The sequence below is a fragment of the Oenanthe melanoleuca genome, chromosome 6 (assembly GCF_029582105.1).
Source record: "Oenanthe melanoleuca isolate GR-GAL-2019-014 chromosome 6, OMel1.0, whole genome shotgun sequence".
Lineage (NCBI taxonomy): Eukaryota > Metazoa > Chordata > Aves > Passeriformes > Muscicapidae > Oenanthe > Oenanthe melanoleuca.
In genome coordinates, this window is record NC_079340.1 from 27,781,788 (window position 1) to 27,809,162 (window position 27,375).

At 35.2% G+C, this 27,375-nt stretch overlaps 1 protein-coding gene across 3 annotated transcripts in view; it reads left to right on the forward strand.

The window, feature by feature from the left end:
* The window catches only part of ATRNL1 (attractin like 1), a 425,814-nt gene that overhangs the window by 155,518 nt on the left and 242,921 nt on the right, over nt 1-27,375 (forward strand). For all 3 annotated transcript variants that reach the window (XM_056494988.1, XM_056494990.1, XM_056494991.1), the window contains exons 22-24: nt 15,993-16,087; nt 16,729-16,807; nt 17,998-18,155. In XM_056494988.1, coding sequence (XP_056350963.1) covers nt 15,993-16,087; nt 16,729-16,807; nt 17,998-18,155 — 332 coding nt within the window. The remainder of the gene's footprint in view (nt 1-15,992; nt 16,088-16,728; nt 16,808-17,997; nt 18,156-27,375) is intronic.

A 27,375-nucleotide genomic window follows, 5' to 3' on the forward strand; every position in this document is an offset into this window, starting at 1 on the left:
GGGAAGAATATAGCAAATGGATTCTCTCTTTACAACAATTTGCAGCTTAGAACTTCATGAGAGAAGGGATTACTTGAGCTAAAAGTGTTCAGTGTGCTTTGGAACACCAGAAGAGATCTTATGAAAGATTTCTTAAACAAAATAAAGCCAGTATTAATGCAAAAGAAAGCTTTGTGATTTTGTAAAAACAAGCTACAGTTTTGTTTGCCCATGTAAATATCCTTGTTACTGAGGACAGGTCTGCTTCTGGATTGTCTCTGTATTTCTGGTGGGGAGGCTCTGTATCCCTGGGCCTTTCTGTTGGGAGCCAGTCTTGCCATGAATGATCAGAAGCTGATTCAATCCATAGAAATGGATCCTGACTGAAGGCCAGAGATGTTGTGCAGCTGACTTATGCATGTACACAAACCATAAATATAGCATTTTGTTGTGGTGCATTTGTATTGGCTCTTGTTTTTGCCCTGTGGTGTCTGGGCCAGCATGATGGATGGCAGAGACACCTCAATAGCAAAGTGTGCATCCAAATGGCTGCATTAGTTCTCACACATCAGCATTAGGAATACATTGCTGTGGGAGGCAGAGCTCCTGGGTGCAAGGGAACATGCAGCAAAACCAGATGGTTTTGGACAGACTGGGAGGAATCACTGGGAGAAATGCCACTTCTGTGATCTTCACTTGGGTTGTACACAGACACAAAGCTTTAAATCATAAATGGAGAAGTGGTTAATCCAGTGTTCCAGAGAAAATGAAAGTTTAAATTTACAATTCATGATGTGTTACAATACAAGGTCTGAATTATAGGCGTGCTAACACTCACTTGTTTTGAGAGGATCTGATACTTTCCACCATAAACCTCTCTTAGGTAACCATATTTCTAAGGTCAAAAACTTTCCAAAATGTCTGGCTTATGTACATTATCTTGAGTTCCAATGCAACATATCAAACAAGAAATACAACTGATTCTAATACTGCTACATGCAGAAGTGTAAAAGCTTACAACAAATCAGTCCTGTGAGTGTAAATCACATTGTTTGCCTGGATATAGTTAGAATTTTCATGAGCTGAGCACTCAAGATTTGCCCATTCTTCCACTAAGAAAATCCCTAGCTAAGACAATGAAGTTGAAAAAATTCACATGGGTTTACATTCCTTTGATTCTCTTTTATCCTTAAAAAATTGTTCAGAAGCAATTTTGGGTACCACCATTGACAGTGAAGAGAGGGAACAAACAGCTTTTCCATTTCCTCCTGCAGACTGGTTGTTGTTTTAAAACAGGCAGCAATAGTGAGTTACAGGGCAGCACACCTTGGAGTGGGAAGCTTTCAGGCATTCCAGAAGATTTCCTCAGCAATGCAGAGCCAGAATTTAGTCACAATGTAAAAAAATTGCAATAAATGAACAATTTTAATTAATCTAGTGCTCATATTTTATCTGCACAGACAGTATTGTGCCTGTCTGTGAACGCAAAGAAAAATCAGGTGAAGATTGCCTTTTGCATTATACATATATATATATGTATATATGTACAGTATAACACTGTAGAGTTTTTCATGCTGCAGAGCAGGCCTGCTTTTAGGGATTAGAACCTGACCTTTGAGAAGGATTAGAGAACCAAAACTTAAGAGGTCACGAGGGATGGTCATTTGCAAAGGGAATTAAACCGGGGAGGGACTGAATGACTTGCAGCTTTTTGTGGAATTAAACCACTATTTATTGATCATATGCCCCTGATCCAGATATTTGTTGGATTTATAGCCTTTAAAAAAGACGAGGCCTTAAGATCTGTATATAAAATGTTGAAAGAATGTACAGATTTTCTTTTAACCATTTTCTAGATGTTTCCTTCCAGAGCTCTTCCTAGTTTTTCTCTTGCCTTAGTGTTTTATGAAATGTCATTTGTGGATGGCTTCACATAGTGACTGACCAGCCACTCTCAACTTTTCTTCTTGGGATGAAGCATGCCAGGAAGGAAGGTGGTGGGTCCATCTGCAGAAGCCTTAGGGGTCAGAGGGCTCAGGTGTACACATTTACTGGCACCTCTGAGTTTTCTACTCAGTCTCCTGGATATAGAGAGAGAAAGCCAGAGAACACATTGCAAAGTTTAGTTTATATATAAAAAAACCCAAAATTATTACTAGCAGGAAAAGAATAGTCATAGTTGTTTTTTGTGGCTTTGTTTATTTTTTATTTTTACATTTATTTATGTTTTTAGTTCTTAATGGCTAAATTTTACTAGCTGCTCTTTTTCTACTTAAAGTAAACCACAGGAAAAAATATGTGATCTACTAAACATTTTGCAGTGACTTTTTTGGGAGTGACCTGAATGATTGGTTTATGGCTTTGCTCTGCCATTCTAAACTCTTAACCATAAAATCATTATAGCTTATAAGACTGTTGCTTCTTTCCTTGGTACAAATACAGACAGGGTAGCAATAAGCAATTCCCTCAGTATGTCAGCAGCTCACAAAGATGAAGAATGATACTTTCATGTGCAAAAGTGGTGAGAAACTATGAAATGTGCATTCAGTAAAAACTCTCAAGATAATATCTGGTGTCTGTGCAGGGAGCTGGGGACAAAAAAAGCAAATTTTGCTTCTGGCTGAAGAGCCTTGTAAGGATTCTAGTCCAGTCCTGAAGCTGCATTAGCCCCACTACTGCTGACACACCTGGATTTCAAAAAGGGAAAAGTAAAGGAAAGTGCTAGTCCTTACTTATTCTCCATACAATTTCTTATAGTAAATTTGTATTTTAATTTAAAAATTTTAAGCCATATTGTTATGCAGTGTATGTGGTGCCTGAAAAAAAACAACCCTCAAGCACTTATTTCTTTTATCTGCTTTATTTAAAATTTGTCTTACTTGCTAAAAATTAAGAAGTCTAATTACTTTTTCATATCTGGTCTTTGGACTAAAGACTTTGTTAGTCCTGACTTTTTTTTTTTCTTCAGTAGTAGTAAGGATAAAAATGGTTTAGCTATTAAATGTAGAAAATTTATGACAACTTCCAATGAATTTTTAGAAATATCAGCTCAATGTTATCTCAGAGACAAAGGATAAGGTAATGCAACCTTTTTTATGCTGTCAAAATGCAGTTTAGGCTTATTAGAGTTATTTACATGGTCTGATAGTTCATCCCACCTGTTTTCCTTATTATTGGAATGTATTTTTTTTCTTTCTTTTCTGGGCTTATTCATAGTCAAAGTTCTAATATAAGCCAAATTTTTAGTAACATTTATTATGCTGCCAATGTTATAGTTTAATAAAAAAGAGAATTTAAATTGTTAAAAGTAATCTCCTTAAGTACTAAAACCATGCATGTTGAATCATTCAGGGACTCAGAACATTACCTCTTTTATCAATAAAATTGTAAAAAAATAATTGTCAAGTAGAACATTTACTAGAGGTACCATAAAGCACTAGGTGGCAGACTTGTTATACTTAGAGAAAAGCTCAACTCAAGAACATTCCAAGGAGAGTGTTTTAGAAGATAAATAGCAAGTAGCACTATAAGTAAAACTGTTAGCAGGGATTTTCCAGATATTTAAAAATTATGTTGAAACTTAAAGGGCATAAACAATAAATTTTAGCTCTTGAAAACGTGTTTGCTGTAGCCAAGTTGGGAGATGTATACCAGCAGCCACCAGCTTTGCTACTGATTTGAACAATTCATGTTTCCTTTTGGGACAACATTAATTTAAACTAAATACATATTGTAATTGTAAAACTGTCATGCTTGACTTGAAATAATGAGTTCCACCAATTATATCTAACACTGATTGACTTTGATACAGACTGAAAGAAATCTGTATTATTTGTAAATACAGTAATAGTATTAACTGGTGTTGTCTTTTGAATATATGGACTTATACAAAAAAATTATTTTTAAAATGAAATCTTCTTGGTGTTTAAAGAGTCTAGTGTAACAGATTATAGTTTAAATCAGACAGTTCTAGGATGGTTTGAGAAAAGATTAGCCTCAGCAAACCTACCAACTCAGAACTTATAAAGAGCAACAGACAAACACAGTCTTTGCCCTGAGCTAAAATAACTGCACAAACCAACTGTCACCTTCCAGAGAATTAAAACAATAACCACACCAAGAATCTGAAGCTCCTAATAAAGTATTATGATCTCACCCCAGGCTCTGTGTACTCATTTGCCAAATGCCAGGTTGGCTTGCAGCTTTGTTGGGCAGGCTGAAGAAATGGATTTGCTGCCAATCATTTTCTGATTTACTCTGAGTTGGAGAATTTTTCCACGTATGCATTTATTTCTCGTTTTTGTAATTTTTTTTAGGATTGTGGTTTTTCTTTGCTTAACAAGCCATAGGTTTTTTTTGAAATGAAGATTGTTGCTTTCTCTGGTATCTTCTGCTTATATATTAGTGAATTTACCAACTGGTATCCTCTTACATTTACTATTTAATAATTTTTCTCAAAGCAGATAAGGTCAATTTAGTGATTATTCATTTCGATATGCTACCCTATCTCGAAATAGGACAAACTAACACTGGTGAAACTAACTTCTTAACTGTTAGAAAGAAGAAAAAATATACCTTATGCCTCATATTACCTTATATACCTAATTCAGATAAAAGTCTGAATTAGAGGACTACTCCACAGGGGCTATAATTATTTTTTGTATTATGTTTATAATATTTTTGTTGCAATGTAATATATAGTATTACAGTAAGATAGCTATTAGGTAGCTACTCCTCATTCAGAAGATATCCTTTGTTTTGCAGGGGACTTTAGCCCATGTATGAAGCAGTGTTTTAAATGAGAAGGAAACCAGTGCAAGTATTTACAGATACACAGCATTTGATTTGGTTGATATATTCAGCTTGGGCTCACAGGAATGGATACTTTCTGAATCCTTCTTCTGTGTATGCAATGTGCTATGTGTGATTCCTGAACTTTTCCCAGGGGACTGGAGCTGTCACTCCTCAGACACCTGGGAGGCCTTGGAGCTCCCTGAGACTGGAGCTGTAAGAAATAAATGCCATAGGAAAGGATCCCTCAGAGTCCCTGGGCTTTACCTTCTGACAGTCAAGGGAAAACACCTGTGGTGCTTTTGCAGTTGCATTGCTTCTCATGCTGACTTCCCAGGGAAAAGAGAATTCATGATCTGTAGGGCTTCAAGGGAAGATCTATAGTGAAATCTTGAACCAGTTGAAAAAGGAAGAAAATACACCCTGACTTCAATAAAATACTCGTGATACCTGGGAGATTTTATGTTGGTTCCTTTGGGAGTTCTTGGTCAAACTGGTGCATTATTCCATGTCAGCTGGGGTGTTTTTCTTTGCTGGCAAACATCAAGCACTGGAGGACAGCTGAGCCTCTTCCATTACTGCAAATGTCCTGCAGTGTGAGTCCCACTGGTCAGGTGTGGGTCCTGAACCACCCAATCCTGGCACAGCTGTAAAGTCCAGAGAGGAGTCAGGGATGTCTTCAGCTTTAGAATTAGTGCTGTGAAGCCCTAGCAGAGTGTTTGAGGGACTCTTGTAGAATCATTTAAGTAAATTGGAGGTCATTTCTATCTCAAGAGGATGATAAAACCTTGGAATATATAAACTTAAGGAAAACATAAACTAGATTAAATGTGGACATTGTCAAATTCAACTTTCTCATTCAATAACTCAGCTTCATTTCAGCATATTGCAAGGTAGCCTGTGAGTCATTGATATTAATTTATTGCCACTTTTTCTTAGGTTGAATTGTGAATATTATTTTAAAATATATTCCAGAAATATAACTCATTGACAGCGAAGTGGAATTTGGAAGTCACTTGATATAAAGGGTAATGCTGACATGAAATGGAAGAGCAAACTGTGTGAGGTCAAAAAGCAGCAGTGTACACTACAAAATAGATATAATAGCAAACTAGACATTAAGGGAAAGTTGAAAAATGTATCTGTCAAAGAGTATGAAGATACACTAGTAAAGAAGTAATATATATGTATCTGATTTGTCTTTTTATGTTATGGGGAAATAAATGTACTTTACTGTGTTAGCCCCTTAAGGAAATGCCATGGCCATCAGAATAATTTTGTAAAAATGACAAGCTATGCAAAATGTGGTTAGAAAAGTCTTTAAAGGGCAACAATATCACTTTTTTTCCCATCAATGATATGAGAATTTTAGATTTCTACTTCTGTTGAGCAGAAATACGTGCTGCCTCTGTACATGATTTTGTAAGTGTGGCCAGACAGATTTTTTAAGTGTTAGAGCTTTTCCTGAATGGCTGATGAAAGAGAACGTGGAGAGGTCATTGCTAGAATGAGCAACAGAATAAATGGTGGAAAGAGAAAAATGGAAACATTCTAAGGAAGGCAGTGTATGACTACATCATGCAAATGTGTCACTTCATGTTTGTTGGCAAGGATTGCCTGCCACAGTCTCTGGTCTGTGAAGGTCAGTTGTAGATGATATGAACAATCACTGCTTTTCAAATACCAAGAACAAACAGACTGTCAGTATTTGCTACAGTTTGCTGTTCCTTTTTACTTGCAAATTCAGTTTTCAGAGAATCTGTATGAAAAAATTTGTGCTTGATAGATATCAATGAGTAATAGTACGTCTCAGTTGGTCTGTAGTAAACTAATAATTTGAAAAAAACCCATCCAAACCAAAACAATAAGAGACTTACTGTATTTGCACGTTTTGATTCACAGTAATTTTATTTCTGTGACCAAATTAAAAAAAAAAAAAAAAAAAAAAAAAAGGTGTAAAAATGAAAGGACAGCTGTATTTAGTTCCTGGTTTATAGAAAAAAAAAAAAATAACACTAGGAAAATATAATACTTCTTATAGTGTCTGGCAGCTGTTTCAGGTGGAAATTGAGTTTTCCAAGTCGCTTCCAGAAAGGAGTCAGTGAGACCTGCACTGGTGGCCAATGTTTCCTCTCTGAGGCAAAGAATAAATCTCCTCTGAAGGATGGGTGACTGCACTGGGGTTGAGGAAAACAACCTTTGGGGCTCATTTTTTTCTTCCTCTGTTATTTCAATTTGCTTATTTTAACTAAACTGTTTTTTATTTTATATTCTTGACTGCCAGTCCTACAAATCAAAATTTGTAGCAAGTGGGGGAATATTTATTTTTTCTGGAGTTTTTCACTCTGTGTTTTATTCCATACTAGGGTTGAGATATTTCCTCGTATCGGTTTTAAAGGCTGTGTAAAATGGATTAGGCAATATTACAGATATGTAATTTCATTTGTGAGTGTTTATAATTTTAATATTCTGTCAATATTTTTTGCTGAATTGGCACTCAGTTCTTAGCATGAACAATGTTATTATTGAGTGAGAATGTTCTTATTGAAATCAACAGATTTTACTCTACAAATACCTAATGGTGTTCTAAAGGAAAAAGTGATTTTATTTTTCTTTTCAAAGTTGTAATGCAATAGTGTTTCTACTGCATGAAGATGTAGCATATTATATTTATTACAGTACAAGTACCTGTTACAATTTGTGACTTTAAAACAGAGGACACTGCTCAGTGAGGTACATGATGTAATTTCTGTCCAGTATGAAGTGCAATTTTCCTGGTCTGGATTTATTTGCTGTGAGAGATTTTACTTCTCAGAAGTAACAATTAACATGGTTTGAGAAACAGGATAGAAAACAGAAAAGGGGAAACATCTCAATTTCAGTTTACATTGTGCAGTTTGTTCCAGTCATGTGGAGTCAAGCAACATGGGGTGTGTTCTGCAACATTTGGGTTGTGGATTTGCGGTTTCTTAAGCAAAGTTACAAAGGTGGTGATGAATTTAGATCACTATGAAAAAAAAATAATGGAGAGAGGAATTAGAATTTCTTTTGTAATAATTTTAATGAATTTTTTTCTCAGCTTTTTATTTCTATTTTTCCTACTCTTCTAACACTTTATGAATACTACAAGAGTTAAGGGATTACAAAGACTGTTCAGTGTGACAAAACAGAAGCACTCCTTGTGTCAAGTAGTAACACACTTGACAAGGCTGTGCTGTGAGTTCTGAAATGTTCCATCTTTGGGGACATCTAGACCTTTTCCTACAACTGATGTTTAGATACCTGCTGATTGGTGCACTCTTTGCTTCTGCTTCCTTTGCTAATATTCTGCTCATAATTCCCAAGCCTTTGCTTTCCACACTTTGTTTATAGACCATGTTCTTGAGCAGAGCTGGAAAAGGGTCTGCAGCTGTTCACAGTAAATCCATCAGTTGTTACAGCTGTTGTTTCAGTAAGGAGTTTAATGAAATATCTTGGAAAAATAAGGATATTTGACTGTGGTCTAGGGTTTAAAAACTTTAGGAGAATCACCTTGAGATTGCATACTTAAAATGCCCCAGGTAACTCTATCTCTGCCTCAGTTTTAGATCTCAGCCACAAGCCCAGCCTTGCTTACCATGACATTGTCATACTTACATTTTGCTTCTGTAACAGTTATGGTGAGATACATCTCACCTAACTAGCCTTGTAAAACTTGTGTGCCCAGACTTAATTAACCTTCTAGGTCTTTCTCTTTTCACTAAAGAAAATCAAGAGATACCCAGCTGAACACAGTGCATTTCTGTCATCCGCTGAAAGTTTTAGTTAATACAGAGTGGGTTGAGACAATTAGCAAAATTTAGCTGAATAAAATTCTAATACAGCTCAGATTTTTCTGGCCTTCCCTTAGGATCAAAACTGACAACTTATTAGACTTTTCCAAATAGCAGCTGAGAATTTCATAAGATAAAATATTTCTATTTAAAATAAAACTTGGTTACTCGATTTGCTGATTATGACACTAATCCCTCTGTCTTTTTGTGGGTTTTTTAGCCCACTACATTTTTCTAAAGAGCAGGAAAAGAAGCAATGACTTTCTCTTGCTGTAGGTTTTTAAAGACTTTGAACTTACGTGAAATTCATTGTTGCACGCAGTTTCTTGAAATGGAAAAAGGCACATAAATAGTAAGTGCTGGGGTATTTTGAAGCTCATTGTGCTCTGATTACATATAATAAAATGCAAGTTTTTGGTAAAGACTTTGGTAAAGACTTCACAGTAAATGACTTTTTGTTTTATCACAATGGACAAGTAATGTCAGACAGCAACATACTCAGTATAACAATGACAATGAGGCAGTGGATGACTGCTAGATACAGATGACAGAGGAATGAATCAGGCAGCTGCTCTGAAAGTTCAGAATAATTATCCTGACTGAAAATAGGTCTGGTGGTAACCCCCAACTTTGATGTAATACAAGGAGAATTTCATTTGGTCACAAATGAATATGATTTATAGCATTTGATAATGGTACTTGGTTTCAAAAGCAGCATTTGTACTGATAGGGAGGAATATGAATAGTTCTGTTCTCAACAAAGTCTTGCTGGAAATAGAACCCAATCACTAGAAAGAGGAGGAGAGAGACAAACTGCCTGTGCAATGAAGAGGTGAGAGTATGAATTTTAGAATTAGCATGAATAGACAGATCCTTAAATAGGGAAGTGTGGGAAGACTGTGATGAGTCTGAAGTTGCAATCATGATGGAGGTTCTTACAACTTTAAGTGATTTCAAGAAGTGAAAATAGAACAGCACTAGATTTTTGAGGAGTTTATTCACAAAATAGAAGTTATCAGTTATCAGGAAAAAAAGTGGAAAAAACCAACTTTAGTCATTGATTGAGTAAATATAATGTGATCCTCACGTTAGAAAATGGGATAATTAAACTGTAGCTGAGAATGAGACTGTTGTGGGTGGATGGGTCTAGTTCCATGCTCTCTTTGGAAATCTGGCTGATATACATTGCAGCACTTTTTGGCTCAGACCTTTTACTAAACTTAAACTTCTGAAGCTAAAATGAATAGGCATTTCTCAGAAATTCTGTGTATGTATGAAACTGTTTTGCCATTTTGTTCAACTTTAAAAATGTGTGTTAAGAAACTGTGTATTGGAGAATGGTTTATGGAGAATGGAAAGTGACCAAAGTTAGAAGAGCCATGAATGTGTGCAGTTACAAGTGTTCTTGCTCCCTTTTTTGGGAACCCAGGTTCATTCTTCCCTCTTGCTGAGAGATGCAGTGAACTGGGATGCTCTCTTGGAATGATTTGTTCAAAGGTAAAAGACAGCTCAGAAGTAAAGTGATTCTCTAGAATCTACTCCAGCCTGATTCTTAAATTACTTAATAAACCCCCTTTATTGAAATATGCTGCATAGGCAGTGGGCGCAGGATGGTGGAAGAATGAAGGTTGCTGTCACAATAATTTTTTATTTGCTTCTTTATTAGAGCACAATTGCACAGTTTTTAATAATATTGCTATATAGCAATTCTCAAGGAACTTTCACTCCACAATGCACTGAATTAATTTAAAAGGAACGAATCAGTGATAGTGTAATGGAAAGTTGAATGTGTGTTCCTTTCCTATTTCATTGTAAAAGTGGAAAGAATTACAGTGAATGGTGGAAGGAGCTACCCAATAACAATGTTCATAGGTGGTCTTATATAATTTGAAGTATTATGAAAAATTAAAGTCCAGGTATTTCAAATTGGCTGCTCATTTTTAATAGATGGTTTTGTCCTTGGTCTCTTTGTTTCATTTCCTGTCCTATAAAATGACACTCATAATGCCTTCTCATCTTCAGTAATGTTGTAACAAATTCATTAACTTTTGTGAAGAACTTAGAAAATTATAGTGATGAATACTATAGAAAGCCATATTAGAAATTAATCCCATCTTTAGAAAAGGGCTTGTGTAGCACGTAGTAAATGAGGCATGGGCCCAACACTGAGTGCTGGACATGGAACAAAGTGTTGAATAGCTGCCCATTAGGGGAGCACTCACCCAAAAATAATTTACAGGCACCCTTGATTTGTAGTGGTTCATTTTACAGTCTTAATACTCCCCTGTAACATACCTTTTTATATATAAATTTATTACTGATTTATACTAAACATATTCAATTTAATTAACTTTTTAAAAAGTAATTACCATTAAATGTTCTCACAGAGTTCTAGAAGTGCTTTAGAAATACTGGAGAACTTCTGTCTGGTCTCTGTTCTTTTGAGAATATTCTGTCATTTTAAAAATCAGAGTTTTCTTCCAGTACAAAAGTTTGAGTATGAGAATTGGTCTGTTCTTTTTTGGATGCGGGTATAAAGCTTTCACATTAAAACAGAGTATCCCTATCAGAAATTATTGACCTTTCATAGTGAAACAGAGGTTTCTTTAAAATTAATGACATTACTAGGGTTAAAAAATTGCTTTGAATTTTTTTTTCCTCATTTCATTAAACATCTTTCTTCCCCTAATTATTGTTATGTTCTCACACATGCTCATTACTGGCATTTTGAATTGATTTTAATGACTCCTTTTGACTGTGAAAGCAGTCTAGGGTTTTGAAAAAATCAAAATAGAGATGTGAAAAAACTCAATAACCATAAGTCTTTGTAATATTTGACCATTGACGATGTCAGGATGGTATTGTGGTTCTATCTCCCGACACTTTTTTTCTACTTTAATCAATGATTACTAAGATAAAGTGAAACAAAATGCCTGGAAACAAATATTAGACTTTTCTGACTCCTGGCTCAAAAACACCCAGTTTGTGGATTCCAGAAACTGTGTTTTGTGTTGGGGGATTCAGATCTGAGCTGTGGGCTCTGAGTTTGTGGAGAGGTTTCTGTGTCCTCACAAACTTTTCCCATGGAGCTTTAGACAGAAAAGTTCAGGGAGTTTATAGATTATAGGCTAGAATGTGACGTTTTAAATTCTGTCTGGCTGCTGCTTGAGTCACCTGCTTGAGCAGATTTGTTGTGTCTTGGTAAACAGAAACTCGAAAAGTCTCATTTGTTTCTGTAAAGGGTAAAACTACTTATTGTGGCTTCATAAAGGTTTAAAATAGAAACAAACCCACATGGAATAGAATCATAGGCTTCTCCAAATTCTTGATTGTAAATATACACAACAGTATAAATCAACAGGATATACTGGATGTACTTTAAATAGCTATTTCTACACTTAGTTATTGTATATTTGGCTACTTATACATTTAGTTATTCAGAACAGGTTATAGTCTTAGAACTGGCTATTAGTTTAAATTTTGTACTGCTTTTGGGGCTAAGTTCTCTAGTTTGCATGGCATTATGAATTGGGAAATATGGTGTGATGTACTGTATAACTGCTTAGTTTGTGCTTAGTGCTTAATGTGCACTTAGGATGCATTGGCAGATATTATATTCAGGAAGAGGTTTGGCAGGAGGAAGGAAAGCTGTTCTGTCTGCTTCAGTCTGCAGAAGGTGGAGCTTTCTGGAGGAAAGGGAGGTGATATTTTCTCTGGGAGCTGCTGAATATGTGGGGGAAGAGTCTCCTAAGTTACAGAATGAAACAGATGGAGAGAGTGAGGAAGGATAGTGAAACTGCAGCAGGGTGCAATGGGTAGAGTCTTCTTTATGATCCCTTTTCATTTCTACTCTGAATTTCTTCTTAAATTAGTTCTACTAATTTATATTCTAATAAAATCTAACTTTAGAGACTTTGAGAGATTTGGAATCTTCACCTTAAGAACAGGTGCAGACAAATCTTCCTTGAAGTTTTGTGAACACTGTCTCCAATCTATGAAATTTCTTCAGCAAACTTCTGCAGTCCTCAGAAAGATGGGAAGGAATGGTTGCTCAGTGTCAGTTCTTTCAATTGCACCTGAGTTCATTTGTGCTGTTGAATCACATAAGTGCACTTAGGCACTGCTGTCTGCTTCATTCCAGTCATGCACCTTGGGTACCTTCCCTGAATTAGAACTGTCTCTGAACAGATAAGTGTTTCTGCTTTACAGTGCCCAGGCCATGGCCAAGGTGCAGATTTAATGGTTTGTCCTGTGGCTGCTCTCTGTGGAACTGGTGTAATTTAGAGATCCTTTGGCTACTCTGAAGAATCCCAATCTTGTATTGGCTCTCAGAGCTGCTCTTGAAGCTGTGTTGTTCAAGGCTTTTGAGTGCCACAGAGGAGATAATGTAGTGGATTTACTATTGAGCTTTGCTGCTATTAATGAAGGGTCAAATGGATCAACCATTAGATAGAGAATTAATAACACAACAAAAATCTTTGGGATATCTTGGGTGCAAAAGGCTATACACATAACTGACTCTTACTGTTCTTCACAATTTACTGTCAACTGTATTGTAAGAATGCAATATGAAAAAGTGGAATTAATATTCTGATTTGCTACAGGTGGTAAATGTATGTGGTAATGTGTAGTTTTTCTTTTATAAGTGTAAGGACCTTTCCTGAATTCCTTGAAAAATCAGTTCATACTTTGTTGGCTTTTAACAAGTAAAACATAAATTAAAAAAGCCAAGAACAAACTAAACAACAGCACCACCACCACCACCAAACCCCAGGGGAATTAAAAAAAAAAAAAAAAAGCCACATTGTTTTAAAAATAAATATCTGATTTTTTAAAAAAACCTGTATGCAAAAGAGCTTTCATTCATGACTGGGGGACGAGTCCTATGTCTGTTCCCCAAGTAATTTAATGATGGGATATTATCTATATACAGCTGTTGTTTTTTTGGCTGACACTCTGCATCTCTAAGAGGACACAACCTGGGCTTAGAAGACTGTGACATATTTAAGTGGTAATTTTCCATATCTTATGAGCAAATCAATGCTATCTTTTCCAGGCTTGTCAATGCTGTTTCTTGCATCCTGTAGCCCTTGCTGTAGTCAGAATTTCTGTAGGAGTGCTTTCTGTGGTGCTGGTCTACCACACCTGTGCAATAAATCTGTTTGCAAAGAGTCATGCTGAAGCAGTCACCTGTATTTTGAGGAGCTCCAAGTTGACCAGATTAGGGGATTGAGCATATACATTATTCCTAACCTTTTCACCTTTCTACTCATGATTATTAAAGGGTTTATTAATCCATTTAATGAGGGTCAATCTTTACTGCCACCTTTTCCTGTCTTGTTACCTTTAAATATGTTCTGGTACCGTGCTCATCTGATTGTTAAGCATGGCACAATAGAGTCAATGAGATTTATTAATCAGATTTGCAAAACTATAGAAGTGTAGAGTAATATTAATAGATAAATGAAGCATTTTAATTTCATATTTATTCATCTTTTGCCTTGATAAACATGCAGAAACTTGGTCAAAATTTGTTAGCTAAGACGTATAGATCAACTTATTTGAATAATGAAACTGTGGTGGCTAATAATAGAGAAAGTGAAGTTCTCACCTTTGAATGTTATGGTAATTCCTTTCATGTAACTCCTTTGTGGATTCCTTCACACTCAGGATAATCTATGATTCCATGAACCTTTATTTTCTACTTTTCCTTCCACAGTCACTATAAAAAACCCCCAAAAAACCCCTGAACAAAACCAAACCAAAACAGCTTTCTTTAACTATTAACACAATATAGGGAGCTTTTTTCTCTTTCTATGTCAGCCTTCCCACAGGATACAACAGAATGTATTTTTTCAGGTGATGTGTTGCTGCAGAAAAGGTGATTGTCAGCAGTAAGCAAACTATTGAATCCAACAAAAGGCTGACACAGCTTTTCTTCTGCTTTGACTTAATCTTTCACTCTCTTTGTACTTACTGATTTAGTTTTTATGTTCACATATTTTTATTTGTAACACAGTTTGTGTGGTGTTGGTGACTAGCAAAATGTAAGCAGGCCAGGGATCAGAACAATGCTTTACAATTATTCACTAGGTTGCAGCACCAGAGATGACTTGCCATGTTTTAACATGCATAAAATAATAATCAGAATCATGTACTCTTATAAGTCACCTCCTTATTTCCTGTCAGAGGGGAAAAATAGAAGCTTTTGATCCCTGTGGAACTGTAATGGTAAAAGATTTAGAAGACCTATTATGTTGGATCTGAAGATATCTGCCAATGTAACAGAACAATCAAGATGTATCCACCATGCCCACCTCTGCTTCACAGCAGTCTGTTGCACAGGGATTATTTATCTGCTATCACAATTTACATCTCTGAGGGCTCTGCTGATTCTTAACTCTCTGCACTGAACATTTCCTGCTGGGATTCTAGATACCTCCCTCTATAATTGCTACAGCAATAATTCCTGATGACCTTTTTTTTTTTTCCCTTGAATTTTGGAGGTGCTGTAAACCTGCTTCATCCTGTCGAATCTGCCTCTGCCCCTTCCCCTGAAGAAAAGTTAATTTTCAGTCATTCCTCAAGTTATGACCCAAATAAGGGTTAATCTCCTTCCTCTGGCTTTGGGAATACAACAGGATAGCTCAAGACTTCTGACTTGTCCCAGTAATGGTCTGCTCCTTCCAGGAAGGGCAGGCATGGCTTGGATCATCTGGAGGTTGTTAGTGAGCAGAGATGGGAGCTGCAGGTGGGAGCTCCCTGGCAGCCTCTGAGCCATTCACAGGGTGAAACAAAAATGTGTAGGACAGAAGCCAGTGGGGAATAAAATACAATTTTTTGAGCAATACTAAACAATCCCCTGTATGAAAAATTTATATCACTTGCCACTTAACAAAATGTGTTAAAATTCTGTCACTTTAGAAAGGAAACACTTGATGGTCACATAATTTCTCTTCAAAGTTCCATTGTGCCATGTAGTTATTAGCAATCTTATTTACTACTATAAATAAGCCTTTTTTGCACTATATAATTTTACTGTAGATACAACTTCTTCCAGATTTTTTAAAAACCTGATAATTGAATGATTATTTCAGAGTGAAATAGGAATCTCATTTTGCTTTAACCATACTTAAATTTTTGAATAATTATTTCGTAAAGAATGGTTGTTTCATGTCTAATCACTGCTCTGACTCCATGATAGAATTCTTGATTTTATTTTTTTTGTTAACTTAAGTTTTAATATTTTCAAGACTTTATAGTGCAAGCACTTCAACAGTAAAATGCGTGTAATTCTTTTAATAATCTTTTAAAAATCAGTGTGAATGCTAAACTTCTGGTACTTACATAATATAGAACTAATGTGTATAGACTTTAATTTATTATCTTAAAATTTTGTTTTGCCTACAGACAGCCTTTTGATCGATTATCAGTTTACCTTCAGCTTATTACAAGAGGATGATCGTCATCACACTGCCATAAACTTTATAGCAAATCCAGAACAGGTAAGAAAATGTCAATAATTTTAGTTAAGTTTTAGATACTCAGAATTAAGGTTTCCATTGTATTTGACATTGGTTAAAGGTTTTCAAAATGTCTGTAAGGTTTTAGGGATATTTCATATTTTTTGAGAGCTGCAAAATTAGTCCAGTGTCTTCACTGAGAACCCTTTCTAAATGGTGGATGTACTTCAGCTTAATCAATACTCTGAAAAATTATCACTTGGTTTGTTTTATTGTTGCTCCCATGAATAACAAGTTTTGTATCTTCCTGAGATGAATTGAAGGAGTGTACCCTTCTGCTGAGAAAACTTTTTTAGGTGAGGAATGTAATTTTTTGCCTTGTGAGTAGAATGTAGGCATTTGCCATATATTTTTTTCTTTAATTTTATAAAGACAATATTTTATTATACTTAGGACAATCTACAAGTGTAAGTGGTGTAGTTTTGTATTAAATTGTAGCCTGTTCTTACCAAAGCAAAACAGAGAATTGCCTTTGGCAGTGAATCATTACCATTTCTATTTATGTTTAAAATGAAAACTGGAAAATGATTAAAAAGCTGTATTCAGTTATGTGCAGTAGGGTTACATGCAATACATTCTGATATGTTATGTTAACTTTCCTTTTTTTTTTTTTTTTTCCCTAGTCAAATAAAAATTTGGACATATCAATTAATGCATCAAACAACTTTAACCTCAATATTACATGGTCTATTGGTTCTACAGGTGAGAGTGAATTTTGGTATGATGAATTTTTCCCCAAACGATTTCATGATCCTTTGAGTTATTTTAACCTGATTGTCTCTTTGTTGCTAATTTTGATAATAAAACTTTGCCAAATGTGTTCTTTTGCCATTATCATTATGCTGTTATTAATTGTATTATTTAAACCTCAGATGATAATTTGCAATCTGAATAAAGCTTCATTAATATGTTGACTTTCTCTCCTATTCAATTAAAATTACTTTGGTAGGAAAAGCTTGTAGCACATTTAAATTTTTAAAATGACAGTGTTATGAAATGTTGTGATTTTAATTAAGATAAATTGCTTCCTTAACTACTGCAGAGACTGAGATTTTATTTCTTTGTTTCAGTGTTCAAGCTAAAAATTTAATTATTAACCTTTACATTGATATCAAACAATAAAGTTCTTCTGTGTATGCTGATAAAAGGAGCTGCTTATCTATTTTTTCTCCAACTTTGAACCACATTACTCTTCTTTGTTTTAATTTAGACAGTTTTTCTGAATTGGTTCTATTGACTTTCTGAAAACACATCCAAGGAGAGGCATGATGCTTTAAATGAAATCATTAAAAAAGAATCTTTTAAAAGAAGGTTCAGAGTTTCTCTTAAACTCATGAATTTCTTCATCAACACATTTCAGAAGTACTTTATCATACCATGGAGTTAGTAAACTCTATTTATTCCTTTATTTTAACTTAGCTCAGTCACTGATTTATTTGCAAAAACTAATAAATGTTTATTACTAGTTATATTATTAATGCTTTCATGAGCAATTAAAACTTGACAGCAAAAATGTAAGATGTAGACAAATTCCCTTTCAGGTTTTCTTGAGCTGTTTATTGAAATGAAACATAAATTATGGAGAAAAGCATATTATCTGTTAAACTGACCATAATAACTGTCTTGTAAAATTCATGTTACTTCTGTCACTTTTCCCATTTGTATATAATTTTTTGAAACCAAAGTAAAAATTTCTGTGAATTCTCTGTATGTATATTAAATATACCTAATGTGCCATGTAAACTATAATAAGGAGTTGTTTTAGAGGAAAGACACCAAAAGCAATTAAGGATTGATGTTTCTTATGCAAATTGACTTTGGCATCTTTAATGATGATTAATATTTTTCTCAAATATTTATATTTACACCTAAGCTTTTACTTTTTTTTTTAGCTGGAACAATATCTGGAGAAGAAATTCCTGTTGTTTCCAAGGTTAATATTAAGGAATACAGAGACAGCTTTTCCTGTGAAAAATTTAACTTTCGAAGCAACCCAAACATCACTTTCTATGTCTATGTCAGCAATTTCTCCTGGCCAATCAAAATACAGGTGAGTGACTGCTTTCTGCTTTTAGAGATGTTTTTATTTCAGCTCTACATTGAATTTCACAAAGTATACAAATAGAGTTATTTGCATGCTGTATTTTCTGTGTATAATAATTATGTTATGATGGCATCATAGTGTGATTTTGGGCTGGATGGGGCTTTGAGCAGCATGGCCAGGAGGGAGGTGTTGCTGCCCATGGCAGGGGACTTGAAAGGAAGTGATCTTTAAATTCCCCTCCAGCCCAAACCATTCCATGTTTCTGTACTTCAGCTTTTAGTAGTGAGCCAGACTTCAGGCTGTTGATTTTGAAATCTGAATTTAAATTGTTGAACATACGTGTTTATCTGTAATATAACTTCAGCATTTAGATGTAAACACAAAAAATGGTATAGAAATCTGTGTGTGCCTGGGTACTCGAATGTAATCCTTTGTTAATGATTGTCTCTTGGAGCCTCTGATTTTTTTAAATGTTAAGTGGCTGTATCAGATTGCAATATCACAGACTTCAGTTAAGACCAAGTGTATTTTATTAGAATTTATGTTCTTTGACTTCATTGGAATCAATTTCATTCAGTATTTTCTGGAGAACTGAGATACTGTGCAGTAGCAGACTCAAAAAAATCAATGCAACCATGATTCCTCCCTGGCCTGTGAAGTTCCAGCAATATTTATACTTATAATTACTGTGGCTGCACTTGTGAACACAGCATCCCCTGCAACAATGAAGGAGATTCTGATGTGGATGAATGGCCTTTGACTATAACACCCGTACAGAATTAAGTCTTAAAAATTAAATTGTTAAAATGATAATAAAATTTTCTAATTCCTGATGATTTACAGCAGAAACAAGTATATTCTTAAAATACTTTGCAGTTAACCATACAAATATCCTACAAAATTTCCATTTTAGTGGGAAAAAAACTTCCATACTTCTCTAGAACACAGAACCTTACTTTATATATCTATAGGAAAATATACATAAATATATATAAATGAAAATATAAAAGTTTTAATATCTATATATATATATAGATATATATATCTGTGAGATAAAGTGTCCTGGATTAAAGCAAAGCATTTACTTCTGAGTAAACTGTCAGAGAAGTGTTTTTGTTGTGTTAAGTAAAGCTAGAATTGTCTTCATCATATCTGAACAGTGACTGTAAATATGTGTTAACTATGTCAAAAGCTGAATTTTTTCAGCTTGCTAACATTCATGAACACACTAGTTTATTAGAAAATCCAAACAAACCCTGAAGACTAACTGCTTTCTTTTACTCTTTATATTAGGGGTGTTTTTTACACTGTTTCCCACTTCCTAAAGACAGAACAACTTCAGCTGCCAAACAGGCTTCTTAAACAAATCCATGGAGCAATTTCAGCTGTAAATGCATCACATCTCCTCTCACCTTTACTGCAAGGTGGCTGTATCATCACTGTAAGACAAACATTATTAAGGTGATGCATTCCTGAGACGTGCAGCTCTGTGTCAGATGTTGGCACATCTCAGCTCCTTCTTGTGCTGTTTCCACTGCAGCTTAACACCCTGATGAAGGGAAGGGAATCTCTGATCGTTGGTTACATCCTTCCTATCCCTTTTTTTTTTTAAATTTAATTTAATTTTTTTTTTTTTTAAATCTGAATTTTAATTGTCTGCCATGGTTATACTCTTGATTACTTTTGTATTCCTTTTTGGGATACTTTGAAATTTACCAGTCTAGAAAGTTTTGCCTCAGAGGTGGATTGCATTCCTCTCCTGTCCTGCTAATTTTTCATAAAAGTCTTATTCCATCTAGAAATTAAATTACTCAGTTTTGTGCACTAAGGTCCAATTGGGTAAGCTGGTTTAGGATTTTAATTTTTCCCTCTGTATTTGCCTTCTTAAATGAATAAGATTACTATTTAGCTCTCAGCCTTTTTTATGCTATAATTTGTTCCTTTTTGAGAAAATATCTGAAGTTAACATTATCAGTATATGTTTCTTGGTTTTGGTGCTCTAGCATTAGTTAACATCTTCAAATGATAAATGAAGCAGGGAACTTTTCAGAGAAAACAAGTTTTGTTTTATATGCTAAGTTTATAAGTTTCTGTAGTAGAAAGTTTAAAAGTGTATGAGACCTACTATGACTTTGGGTTAAGAGAAGGAAGTCATGGTTCATTCCAACCCAGAGACTAAAGTTTCCAAGGTCAATATTAAATCAGGTCTAATAGTTATGATCTTCTACATCTTCATCTCTTATCATACCAGATTTCACCTTCATAATAGGCAAAAGTGCTTGATATTTGTCTATTTGTACTGCAGTCCTTTTCACTGAAATGGCTGCACTGCACTGGTCATATCATGCTGAGAAAAAACCCTGATATTTTGTGTTAACTCAGTACTGAAGGCTGTATTTAATCCTGTTAGACCTAAGGAAAATATTTTACACAATGCTTTTGTAGAGGACTAAGTAATCCAGCACACTGAGCATTTTTCAAGTGCAGTCTCAGTACCAGTCCTCCTGTATTTCCATTATTAATCACAACTCCTCAAGAATACATTATATAAAACATGAGTTCCTAAGGAGGCAGAACTAGTGACCTTCCTTCCTTTTAAACTGGTATTTGAAGTTGTGTTTTTGATGTTATTACCAGTGGTGTTATTGGTATGCATTTCACCACTCTGCTCTTGTGCCTCCTGTTATCCGGCACTGGAGCTAAGATTTCTGGGATCTCTCATTGGGAGGATTTGGGCATTGGAATTTATCCTCTTTTTCTATAGGAAAAGAAACAGCCCTCCTCATTATACAAGACATTTAGGTTCATTTTCTGATAAAGTCACCTATATTAACTCTGGTTTTGCATTCATTTATCTCTAAGATTTTCATGACTATAAGGAAAAACTGTCCATCCTAGCAGGTGATTGTTTATTGGAATCAATGGCTCAGAGCTGCTTCCTCAGGTAGTTTTATTAATCATGTTACCTATTCAGCAAGCTTGGCTTTTTTTCCAAAATGCTTAAAAATCCCTGGTGGCTCTAAGACAAAATATCTTCTTAAAGAATATGATTTCTTGGCTTTGTAAAAAGAACATGTCATGATTGGTGTCAATAAAAACAATTCTTTAAGGTGTACTGGTCTGTGATAGGCAGTGACCCATTTCATTGTTGTCACTGGTGATCCTAATCAGAATACAAATTCTTCAGCACTGGATAGCAATTAATTACTTGCCAAAAATAAAAACTGTGTGGGAAATTCTCAGTTTCAGCTGTACTGCAGCTCTCTTTATTGAAATGTAGTGCAGTTTCCCATCAGCCAACACCCTTCTGTCCATGGGCACCCAGCCGGGGATCTGTGCAGCCCTCAGGGGAAAACACTGCGCACAAATTTCCTGATGCTAAAGGAAATTAAAGCTGTAAAATTCCTTCCTCGAGGAAAGAAGCAGAAATGTGACATAGTTGCATAAGGGGTCATTAGAAAGGTGGTGATGTAGGACATCTTCAGCTTAGAGCTGTTTCCACAAATAAATCTATTGTCTATTGACCTGGTTGTAAAATGGGCAGGTGCCAGTATTTTCTGAGAAGTATGCTGTAGTTATCACTGGCACACAAATGTTGGCTATTTCCCTACTGAATTACTGCAACAGCTTTTCTTCCATTTCCTGTAATTCAGAGTTGCTGAAAAATAAGGATGGATAAAGACCCTTAAAGTTAACTGGTGAGACTTCCATAAACAACAGTAGTTTCTGCATCTTTTCAGAGGAAATCTGTATAAATTATCTTTGTTAACAGATGTTAACAGAAGTGTCCAAGTTAGAGGATGTGATTTATCATCCACACTTCCATTTGACTGTTTTTGACAGTCCCAAACCTTTAGGTGTGCTGTGTCCTATATATCAGTTAAACAGAACTTCATGAGAAAATGCTCTTGCCTTGAAATAGGCTAGATTTCTGAACAGAATATATGACAAAGCCCTATAACTTTTTTCTGCTCATTTTTATTTTATTTTGAGAGTCAATGTAATTCAGACTCCACTGGTAATGGAATTTGAAGGCTGTAACATTTATTGAAAAGCAGTAACTCAGGCTGTAGCCAGCACCTCAAATAGTGGTCAATGGTCCCTGAAGTAGTAAGCAGTCATAAAGCTTGGGCTTCTGACAGCTATGCAAATATTAATAACAGCAGTCACAACATGTTCTTCAGTCTCAGGAAACTAATTTTATGGTAAGGGATTTTTATCATTTAAGCTGGTAACAGATGTATTTTCTTTTTTTCCATCATTTGCTCCCATATTCTGGAAAGCAGTGACTGCATATCAAAAAGCAAATACCCTAAAAACGCTGTCCTGGCTATTTGGCTGATCACTGTCCCTAAGGACAGCAGTAACATTCCTGCTTCAGGATCAGCTGCTTTCCTTTATCTCTTTATCTCTTCTTTTCCTGTATCTCTTTATAACTGTCAAACTTGTAAGTCTGATAGCAACTTGTGCCTGAGCAGCAAAATTCTCTACCAATTTTAAAGCTGAATCTGGAGATAATAATAACTGTTCTAGCAGTTATTTCCTTTCTTCCCTGAAGTGTAAATAAAAGATTCACAAGTGTCTGAGTTTTAATTGGGAGGGTCAATTTAAATTGTAAGGTTCAGCCTCAGCAGCAAAGCACTGTCTGGAAAAATTAGGTTTGTGTTTAATGAATAAAAAAAATCTTGTTATACATTTGTGAACATAGCATAGTTAACTAACATGTTTCCACAGCACAAAACAATTACTGTTGCAGTGAAGTTCGACAGGATGTTGGTGTACATGTAGTATGCCCTGATGTTTTTGAAAAAGTTTAATATTTTTAAGCAGGCCTACTTGGAGTTCTGTTTTTTCTGCTCTGTGGTTTCTGACGAAAATTGTCTTTGGCACCCTGTATTGGTTTGTATACCAGAACAGAATAATGAATTATGGCAAAGATTTACATTTTATTTGTATGTAGCACAACAAATAATCAAAACTACTTCATATGTAAATCTTTCAGTGATTTTTTTTCTAAAGCTGAACTCAGTGTTCTTTCAGTTCACTGGCTTCTGCTTCAGAATTGATTTTTTTCCCCCTGTTAATAGCCTCCATGTAGCAACTGAAGGAGGAATGTAATGTAAATCAAGAAGCATATCTACCCTTGTAATAAAATTTACAGTGTAGTATAATTTATTTCAGCTTTTTTGTTTTTATTTTTGACTTCATTTGAATTTTAACATTCATGAGTGACTTACATGTTGTAAAAGCTCCAAGAAGTAAAACTTGTCAGTCACTGCCATTAGAAGTTACATCAGTATCACAAACCTAATAACTAAATTAACAAATAAAGATTTGGGTTTTAAGGCCTTTCTGAATTTTGCTAGGTCACGACTGTGGACCTTTTGCTTGGAAAATGTGTATTTATCCACATGTAGCTGTGTTTGTAGCTGTGCCACCAGTGATTGCATGCCTAAATTTAATCCCTATGATTTATGGTGAACAATTCAATTTCTAAGTGCCTTAATGGTTTTCATAGAGGCTGCTGAGTAACTGCATATAGCAATGTATGGAGACACTATAATTCCTGAAACACTAAACAGGTATTGATGATGAAGTGGATGCATTAACTTCCAAAACAACATCGATGTTTTCTTACAGTAAATTTAAAATCCCTCTTTAAAATGGATTTGAAAGTAATATACCAAGAACAAAAACCTGGGAAATCCATTTAACTATCATTTAGTGACAATTCTGCAAGGAGCAGGAAATTCTGTCAGAACAGAAAAAATAACAGGAATTGTAGGCAACCTGCAGTACAGGGTGGATTTGTTTATAGATGACTGAGGTATAGCCTAAAATGCACATGTGTGTAGTTTCAGTTTGCAGTAGGAATGATGGTATTGATCATTACAAAAAGACAGGATTAATAATAATAGTATAATAATGAACAGAGATACATAGAATCATTCTGGTTGGAAAAGACCTCTAAGGTCATTTGGTCCAACATTAACCTTACACTGCCAAGTCCAACACTAAACCAGGTCCCCAAGTGCCACATCTACACATCTTTTAAATGCCTCCAGGGGTGGTGACTCCACCATTGCTCTGTTCCACTGCTTGACAACCCTTTCTGTGAAGACATTTTTCCTAATACCCAATCTAAACCATCCCCATTTTCAACTTGAGGCCATTTTCTCTCATCCTCCACTTTGCTGTGAAAATTTTCCTTGACAAAGCTGGATGCAAAAGTTTTGTTTAATGTGCTCACATTATGCATCAGGTCATATCAGTCCTGGACTCTGAAGGAAGAGACATTGCAGTGCTAAAAGCAGGAGGGGTGGGAACTTGAGATTGAAGAAGTGCAAATGCAAGTTCCCATCTGAATGTAAGAAGGAACTGATCCAAATAACAAGAGACTGAGTAAACTACAGTGCTTTGGAAGAGATTTTGAAGGAAGGTTATGTTTTAATGTTTAGTATTTTATCAGCTTTGATGCATTGAATATGCATTACTTTATACTGGGAATTTGAATGAAAGAATGTATATGTAAAGAATAAAGGATCTCTATAACAGATCACAAGGCTGCTCATGATACATTTGTGCTTCAATATTCTGTCAAAGTAACTCATTTAATCACCTTTCTGCTCATGGCATTTAGGTTGTTAGACAGCAAAAATTTTGGAAATTCAGGCTTATACTCTTACATATTGTTTTTTTAAATACACGATTAAAATGTATTCAATAGACTTTTTGCCTTATAATTATTTTTAGAAAAAAACCAACCCATTTAAGTGGAGAGATTAAAAATTATTTTAAAATTGAATTCAGGACAGCAGCACGAAGGAAAAATTTAATTTCCTTCACTGCTAATATCTAAAGCTAAACTCAGTTCTGTTTTTCAACACATTAAACACCATTCTTAAAATTCTCAGTCATAGTTACATTTTTACAGGTATATCTGTTACATGTACAGTTATTGCATTTTAGAAAGTATTTGAAAATTACTACCCAAATGGGGACTGCTATAGTAATTATGGTAACTTTTCTCTTTCTTAGGCAAATATAATACCAGAAACCTATTCATTCTTGCCTTAGAAAATGGACTGTCTATAATATCTATAATTTATTTTCTTTGAATTGTAAGGTCAGTTGTGTGGAGAATAAATCCCAAGGCTCTGTAATATTCCCCAAAGACTTGATGTGCTCAAATCCAATAGAGGATTTTCCAAAATGCTTCCCGTGAATCCTAAAGTATTCCTAAAATGAGGATATGTTTCCTGATTATTAGATTATACATTTTTTACTTTAAATAATGCTACCATAGTTAACATTTGTCTTAAAAATACCAGAACAAGGTTGCCAAACATATCATGCCAATTTCCACACCACTCCAATAAATGTAAATATTCCATTCATTATTCTTCCTGGTACATTTCTTTTCCCAGGCACCTTAGAAAAGGCCTAATATGAGCCACCAGAATATCTGTAAATATTTAACATAGTTGATGTATTTCTGAGACAGCAGAAGCCCTGTTAATAGTTCAGCTGATGATTTAAGGGAACCAAAATACGTAATTAGGAGATAATTAGTCCTCAGCGATGCATAGTTTTAATTGGTGTATAATTTGAATGTCTGAGATAAGAAATTGTGTAACTGATGTGCCAGTTGTGTAGGGCTTTCTTTTCCTGGCAGACCAAGGCATCATCTACTGGTGATTGTATAACACAATAGAGATGTGTAGATATGGTATTTGCTAATAAAAATTATCTCCCTATGATGTTTAGCAAGTAGATTTTGATGGTTTTCACCCTATACACTTACTGAAGTAAATTTTAGTTAGAAAATTTAGAATGCCATAGAAAAAAAATGCTTCCATATAGCTTATGTTTTTTCAGGACTTTTGATTAGCTATAGAAAAATAAATCAATTATTCATCTTGAGATTTCAGGTGGGAACATATGGTGGGGTATAGAAGCCTTCTGTTCAATAACAAGAAAAAAACACTTTGAAATATTAAGATTCTCCCTGAAGAAAACATCTATGCCTTGTTGAACTGCAGAAGCCTATAAAGGTCATACACAGTGGCTTCAGAATTATTTGAAAGTAAATGTTTGGCTCATAGGGGATCAGAATGGAAATAGGAAGCTGGTCTGAGAGAACAGACATTTTCAAACTGTTTATCATATCTGTCAGAAACTTCTTTGTCAGAAGGATTAATACAAACTTAGTTGCCCTCTGTGATCAGGATTTTATAGAAAAATGTGGGCAATGCACAGGATTTCTGTTTTCTTATATCTTTAAATTTGGATTTTTGCCAAATTAATATTTTTCAACTTTTCTTAATAAACAAAATTTCAGTGGCCCAAAATCAGTTTAAAAATTTCAGTGTGGGGGGTTTATGAGGAAGGCTTCTTGAGAGCCCCACATCTGCTGAGCAGTGATGATGATGATGATGATGATGATGATGATGAATGATGAGCCTCACCAACATCACGGTGGTCCTGATGTGGACAGGACTTCCAGGGTTAGGAGGAGCAGCTCTTGTGTCTCCTAAGCTCCCCTGGCTCCAGGTGCTCGTGGACATCATGAAATTGTCCTGCAGCAGCAGCATGTGGGCCCCTGTGCCATGTCCTGGAGGCTGAACCAACAGGGTGATGGTGAACTCTGAGCCAGTGAACCTGGAAAAAGAACCTTCCAGTGCTGGGTGGCCTTGGCAACACTGGCTGCAAACACAGTTCTGGCATTTTGCTTAAAGCTTCAGAGCTTAATTCCTCAGGCTGTGGCAAATAGCTGAAAACTATAGGAATGCTTACAGCTGAGTTTGCAGGGATCTCTAAATCCCAGTTTTCCAAAAGCACTGAAGCTTCAACAGCTGGGACTGTTTTAGTGCAGGAGCATTCTCAGGAGTGAGCTCAGGTGTCATCAGCATCCTTGGTGCAAGGAGTGATACCTTAGATTCAGCATTCACACTTAAGAATGGTTATTTTAGTGAATCAGCATTTTTGGTGGCATTCTGATGTGTAAGAGTTATTGCAGTCACAGATGCAAGGAGTTGAACTTCATATCTGCTGCTAGAAACAATCCTTGAGAATGGAAAAATAGTTGCCATATATTGACCTTTAGGAACTTTTAAAGGTATTTTTCTTGTGGTGATATTTTATTTCTGGTGTTTTTTAAATTTGATATTAATCTCTGAGCCATTTGGCAAGTGTAATAATTTCTGTGATGAAATAACAAAATGAA